At 51.0% G+C, this 6,886-nt stretch overlaps 1 protein-coding gene across 1 annotated transcript; it reads left to right on the top strand.

Annotated features, from left to right (window-relative positions):
* Positions 1-587: 587 nt before the first annotated feature.
* On the top strand, positions 588-3,529 carry EI90DRAFT_2216410 (uncharacterized protein). Its single transcript, XM_039052700.1, has 6 exons — positions 588-614; positions 676-987; positions 1,049-2,224; positions 2,280-2,519; positions 2,574-3,315; positions 3,398-3,529. The coding sequence occupies exons 3-6, from the start codon at positions 1,061-1,063 to the stop codon at positions 3,484-3,486; spliced, it is 2,235 nt and encodes a 744-aa protein (XP_038911868.1). The 5' UTR covers positions 588-614; positions 676-987; positions 1,049-1,060; the 3' UTR covers positions 3,487-3,529.
* Positions 3,530-6,886: the final 3,357 nt, after the last annotated feature.

The following is a 6,886-nucleotide window of genomic DNA, read 5'->3' as shown; positions in this document are numbered from 1 at the left end:
AGTGATTGGTGCTGGTGACGCGACGTTCTGCTTGTTGACCAACGATACCCCTAGGCAGATTACCAGCCTCTATTCGATACCGCGCCGTTCTTCGATGACCAGCACAAGGGGTGTTGTACGAACAAGCTATGACGACGTGCTGGTACGCATATCAGTTATTGGTATTGCTCCACGGGGCACTTGTTTTACTACTTCGCAACGCTACAACGTTCCACGTGTAGCAGTGCGTCCCATGCGCTCTCCATCTATTACTTTTTCTACACCGCTAGCTACTTATACCCCGCGCGCGGTTACAATGCCATGATATCTTGTCCCCCTTCACCTTCGACCCGCGGGCCTGACGGCACACCCAATATCAGTTACAGATATTCCTTCCGCAGTCGCCCAGGGCCTCACCCAGCACACGCAAGTATACACCAAGTGTTACAGCAGCACTTCCCCGATCCTTGATTCTCCGGCTGGTGCTTCGGTTACTCTAAAGACAGGAGGACATCTGTCTTCTCCCCCGCTGCAATGGGCACTCCGAAGGACCCTCCGATTGTCGACGTGCCCCTTTCCAAAGCGTCGGAAGCTTCTCCCAGAAACCCTAGCATCTAAGACTATTGTTGGCACCCGTACGTATCTTGCTGTTCACTCTATGCTTTCTCAGTGGGGGGGGTGATGCTATTATAATAGCCAGTCGAACGCGTACTCAGGCTCGTAATCGAGAACTGAGGGTATCACAAGCTGTGCTCTTACACAGCGCAGCGTTACTATTGGTTAAGCCTAAGCCGGCAATAAACTTTTCATCAATGAGGTTAAGGGTATTGGCGATAATCGCATCATGGAAAGTAGAAACCATCACATAAAATATTAACGTTACCGTTGACTTTTCAAGAGGTATCCCCAAAGCTCCAGAAATCTCCATTGTCGAGCTGGCTTGGGATTTGTCGTTAGCCATCAAGGCCTTTACAATCTTTGGCCCTGCGGTGCTCTGATTTATGGCGAGTGCGTTGCAAGCCTAGTGTCATATTAATCAGCGCGTTCTCAACCAGAGGACTAATTCTAGCTCGAACCCATAATGGAATCTAATCAGTCTCTGACTAGCCCTTTCGTTAGAGCGATACCCAGGTTTTCCCGTGTCCCTGGTCCGACGCCGCTTCAGCGGGCCAGTCCTTCTGAAAGCCCTGAAAGCGCGATATACCGTGGCTCAACCCCCCAACTCCCAGAGGCGCCCCGTCCGATCGTACGCGTTAGTTCACCTGACACAGCCTCGAGCACGCATTCATCCCCTTCGACACCATCCGCGTCCATCAGATTAGTTGCAAGAGCCATCGCTGCCATAGTGGAGCTTGCAATTCCTCGCTGGGCTCGACCATCTGCCTCCACAACCAGCTCATCCTCTACCACTTCTTCTGCTCCCCCCGCCGCCACGTGGAAGTCTTCCAGACATCGTCGATGTCCCAACATCCTTACCTCTACTGTTAACACCGATTCAGCACAGCGCGCACTCGCTCGCCAAGCCCTTGAAAACGTTCGACGGATTCCACGGGAATTCAGTCTGCTCCTGCCAAATGCTTCCGAAGCCCGGTCTCAAAACATACCTTCTTCATTCCCTGGTGGCCGTCCAGTGCCCCAGCAAGACTCTACTTCTCGGCTGATTCAAACGACCTCGCTACCCCTTATTTTGTCCAGTATCGAGCAGGCTCTCCGTGATACTAATAGACTTCGCCATGAGCAGCACAAGTCCCTTAGAGCGAATTCTTGCCTCCATCGCGCCAAGCCTGCACCTGCAAATTTCCTACCGGCAGCTGTTGTGCACTCTCCCGCCGAATCTTCCCACGCACGATGTGAAGAGAAGGCGTTTGAAGGTGGAACTACAACTACGTCGCCACGGGTCGGTTCACGAAGCTCAGTGCCCCCGGTAACCGTGGCCCTGACTAAGTCGATGTCGCCCGCGTCAACGGACTCAGTGCCCGAGATGAAGAGCGAAGGAGGTCACGCTGAAGAGCCCTCGTCGAAACATCATCATTCTAGGCCCCTCATTCGTGCGGGCATCGGGACGGGTAATTTTTCGAACACGAATCTGGGCACTCGAAAACCTACCACGCAGGCTACTACAGGGAATCGCTCCAGCGGCACTCCACCAGAAGTTGACTCGACTATTTTGGGTAATTTATGGCAGAAAGCATGGTGGCTTGATGTGGCCTCTCCTACTTGGGAAGATATGCGTATGCTTGGCACAGTACGTTGACTTACGTAAAGAATCCCGGCCGTCGTAGTGACCTTCCATTCTGCAGCTGCTTCATCTGCACCCACGTACATTAGAAGATATTTTGCAGCAAAACCCACGGGAAAAAGTGGAGATCTTCCCTCGCTTGGGTTATTATTTCGTTGTTATTCGTTCCGTAGATTTGAACAAGTCTCTAGCTCAGAGGGATCGTGAACAATTAGGGGATGATAGACGACCTCAAAACGAGGAGGATATCCCTAATGTGACAAACGTTTATATCACTGTCTTTAGAGAAGGAATTTGTTCGGTGAGTAGACCAAGTCATATACACCGACATTCTCACTAATGAGCATCTCGCCAGTTCCATTTTTCGGATTTGTCGGAACATGTCAATAGAGTTAGGAGCAAAATTTTACAGATGAATAACGACACCACAATCATGACATCAGGTGCATTTACCAATAACATCCCTTTGTATGCTCATGATGCAACCAATTCTATAGACCACATCACGCATGGCTTGATGGATTCCATTGTTGATGCTTTCATCCCTGTTATCAAGCGCATCGGTTATGAGGTGGAAAATGTCGATAGGCTTGTTACCGGAATGCAAGATGAGGATCTAGTGCTCCGTAACTGGGAAACTACACTTCAGCACGCCAAAGCTGCCCGGCACCGTGAGGCCGAGCCTGAAGCGATTGAGGTCATTGTTGATCTCAACGAGAAAAGGAAGGAGTCACTCCCGATATCGCCCACGTCCCAACCCCGTCGTAGCGCTTGGAATCATACATACCAGCGTTCATGCTCGACACTGCAATATCTGTTTCGCCCTATCAGCTGTTACCTCTCGTCCTTCGGGTCCGCCTGTGTGCACAGGATCAAGAAACTTTGGCTGAGGCTTATCTGCCCACGCCTGACTGGTCAGGCAAAGTGGCGTGCTGTCAAGTTGGCAAGAACACAAACTCTCATAAGGATGTCTCGGACTAGGCGGACCGTGACGTTGCTCATAAGGCTCCTCGCCCCGAAGAACGAGGTACTTGGGATACTGCGGGATAGATTGACGGGTGTCGCAGACTCAGGAGCGCACTTAGATGACGTCCAGGGTGAGCTTACTGACTAGCGAGTCGATGTCCAGGCAGGCTGATGGACCACTAATACGCAGACCATCTCTTGACAATGCAACAGTCTTTGGCGCATTACGAAAGAGTATTGGCTCACTCTCAGCCAACATACTTTTCGGGACTTGGAGTGAACCTCGCTCAGGCTACGAATGAGCAGATTCAATGCTCTTGAAGCGCAGTGCTGTCCACACGGCAGATCACTGCATGCAAGTGGCTACCGGTGCGTCTCCCTGCTAAATTTTGCGTGTGTGAGTGACTGAACGACGGTTTCAACAACTAGGTATCTTCAGCATGAACATTAATCTCCCGTTGAGTGCACCGGATGGACGTTTCTATTTGTTTGGGGCTGTTCTCGGTGTGAATGTTCTGGTAGTAATTGGGGGTTTGTGTGCCATTTGGTGGTGGTGGAACCACAAGAGGCTGCTGTAGTTATCGTTACCTGTCCGTCCGGTGTTCGACTTATCATTGTTTTTCTCTTGTTATTTCCTGTTGCATTGGTGGACTCTCCAGGGTCCGAGATCTTGCAAATCAATGAAGAGACCGATGGAGTTACCTGCACAGCAGGTCACTCTCCGGTGTTAATATTACGTGAAAACTGACGCTGAATCTGACGTGTTCACCCATCATCTCATTCATATAATATATAATATATAATTACATACTTACAGCGCTTTGAGGGAATCTGTCCGATAAAAAGCGAAAGGGGTATGAATATGTTTCGCGGGAAATCACCCTCGGAAATTGGCCATTTAGTGAAAATTTTATTATCAATACAGTTAAATTATATTGCAATACAGTACGTTAGCGCCGCCAGCCCATTGGTAATGACAACTGGTCTTCATTGATGATGGCTGCAGCACCAAAGGATCCAGTTCTTGATTGGCTGAACCACCATGAATATGCTTAGCTCTGAACTTCCGCACACCACCACCGTCTCATGACCAAGCACACTGCTGCAGAACTGAAATATCTCATCGTCCTAATGTCTAAAACCTCTATCCAGGAGACCGCACAGGCTACCCATCTCAGCAATTGTATGGTGCATTATATTCTCTCAACTCGCAGGCAAAGGCGCATTCAGGCAAGATACGGGTCAGCATCATCCTGCGGAACAGCTTGTTTTCGTCTGGTGACCAAGCATGCCATCGGGACTTCTTTGTGCGAGGCATCAAGTATGTGAATCCATGTTTCAGTCCTAAGTCCCATTCTCAAGTACTCTATTCTCCCTACTCTCAACGTTGAGGCTGTACTCCATGTCAAGGGAGCTGTTAGAACTGGGCAGGGGTGGATGATTCCAGAGGGGAACCAGAGACTTAGCAAGGAGGGACCTTGGCCTCAGCGACTCATGCGGAGCACTGTGCCATTGCTGTTTGTCCATTTGGTCCTTAATTTCAGAGGTGTTGAGCAGGAAGTCTCTAGGGGGCATTTCAGGTCGATTTTAGACTAAGGGCCTAAAACAAGTATGTACAAGCACCGATAATATAATGGAGAGGGTGAAAGCATGAGGAAACAAAGAGGGTCCGAATCGGAACAAAGGCGTCCAAATGGGACAAAGGGAAGATGAAAGCGGAGTGGCACTGAAGGTCATAGGTTTAGAACCTGTGGTACGTCCGAAAGGAGATAGGGGGGCAAAGCCCAGAGGGGCAGGAAGATGAGGTGAAGTGGGGATGATGACTAACTGGCTGGAATGGGAAGAAGCAGCAGTCTAAATAAGGATGAGGGGAATGTGCGAAAGATACATTACAAGCGGCGAAAGTGCCAGGTATGATCCATGGAGCTTGGAGGTTACGGAGCTTATGGAGGTTACAGAGGCAGGGTTTAAAGTCCAAGGAATGTTGGCAATGGTGTTTATGTAGTATGAGGTCACCAATGCAATGGACTTAAGCCGAGGTGGAGTCAAAGTCCAAGGTTGGAACTATGACGGGATCTCAGAGTGAAGGTACGAGCAGTGTCTGAGTACAGGGTATGGGACAGCGGTGGAAGGTCGTAACTTGCCGGGGGTTTGGCAGAAGAGGGTCAGAGGGAGGAGAGAGAAGAGAGGAGCGGAGGAGAGGAAAGGTGTCAGGTCCGAAGGTGAGTATCAGAGTGGACAGAAGTAGGGCAGGAGAGTGACAGAAGGGTGGAGGTGTTGTGAGGAATAAGAGGAGTAAGAGGAGGAGGTGTCAGGGGACGGACCCTGGGTCCCCATGACCCCTCTCTCTATAGCCCACAGCCTAACCTGTGAACAGCCTGTCCTGGGCAATAATGTCAGGGCACGCTGCCGCCGCCGCCACCGCCGCCACCTCCTTTTCCTTTTGTCTCATCCCCTCATTCTCTCTTCTTTCCTTCTTCTCTTTTTCTATCTTTATACAGACGACCTCTCTTTCTTTCCTACCCTTGTAGCACGGATGTGTCCGACGCTGAGCACCCCGTAGGGGCACCGCAACGCCGGATGCACCACGCACTTCTACTTGTACTTCCCCTCCAACACTCGGGATCGACTGCGGAACCACCCATGGTAACCCGGCTTCGTCCGAGGGTGACGTGGCAACCCCACATGACCCATTCACACATGTATATAAACTAAGCCAAAGCAGGACCGAAGAAGTAACCTTCTTCTCATTTCCCGCTTCAGGCAAGTACCCTAGTTTAGTCTGGCTTCCCACCCTAATAACAATACATTTCCCGCTTCAGCCTAAGAAGCCACACAGGGACGTGAGCCCAAGTAAGGGCTACCCACTATACGGTCTCACCGCCCTGCCGCCATCCGGGCCGCTAGCGCCGAGCGTTACGCCGCTACCTCTGCCTTCCTCGAGCCGTCCCTGACAAATAACTACTGTGGGTAAGAAAGTGTATAGATAAATAGGAAGTAGGCTACACTTGCCTACTGTGGGTAAGAAAGTGAGAAGAAGGTTAACTTCTCACTTTCCCACAGTGGCCCCAATATGGCGAAAACTTCCGGGGATACCCGGAAGTCACATGAAGGGTAGGAACCGGGCCCGGAACATGCGGCGCGCGGAGCGTGCAGGGCGGAGGCGCACATGTGGGTCCAGGTGCGGGTCCGGACGCGGGTGCGGGTCCGGGCTAGTCAGGGTGTGTGCCCTGACAGGAGGGTGGTGAGAGGAGGAGGGTGGTGAGAGGAGGAGGGTGGTGAGAGGAGGAGGGTGGTGAGAGGAGGAGGGTGGCGAGAGGAGTGATATTTGGTCTGAGGTGAGTATCGGAGTGGATGGAGATGGGGTAGGACTCCGGAGGTGGTGAAGATGGGGGTCCAGGAGTCGGATTGGGATCTGGTATGTATGGATATGACAGGAGCAGCTATGCTCCATGATTTCCTTCTATCTCTCCTCACATGAATCCATGCCCCCTTGATCTCTTCTCATTATGCACAACCTGCCAACCCACAAACCCGACGAGCTTGATCAAACGTGTGCTGACCAGTGCATATGTTTTGTAGCCAAAGCTCGACCCCAGGTTGTGTTCCCCTGACTCAAACTCAACGAGGAACGCAGAATAGCTGGGCGCTAACATACTATATCGCAATATGATTGAACTGTATTGCAATATAATATAACTG

The sequence above is a fragment of the Cantharellus anzutake genome (genome assembly GCF_015039405.1).
Source record: "Cantharellus anzutake strain C23 chromosome Unknown EI90scaffold_57, whole genome shotgun sequence".
Lineage (NCBI taxonomy): Eukaryota > Fungi > Basidiomycota > Agaricomycetes > Cantharellales > Hydnaceae > Cantharellus > Cantharellus anzutake.
Note: the sequence above shows the minus strand (reverse complement) of the source record. Positions and strands in the feature narration are given on the sequence as shown.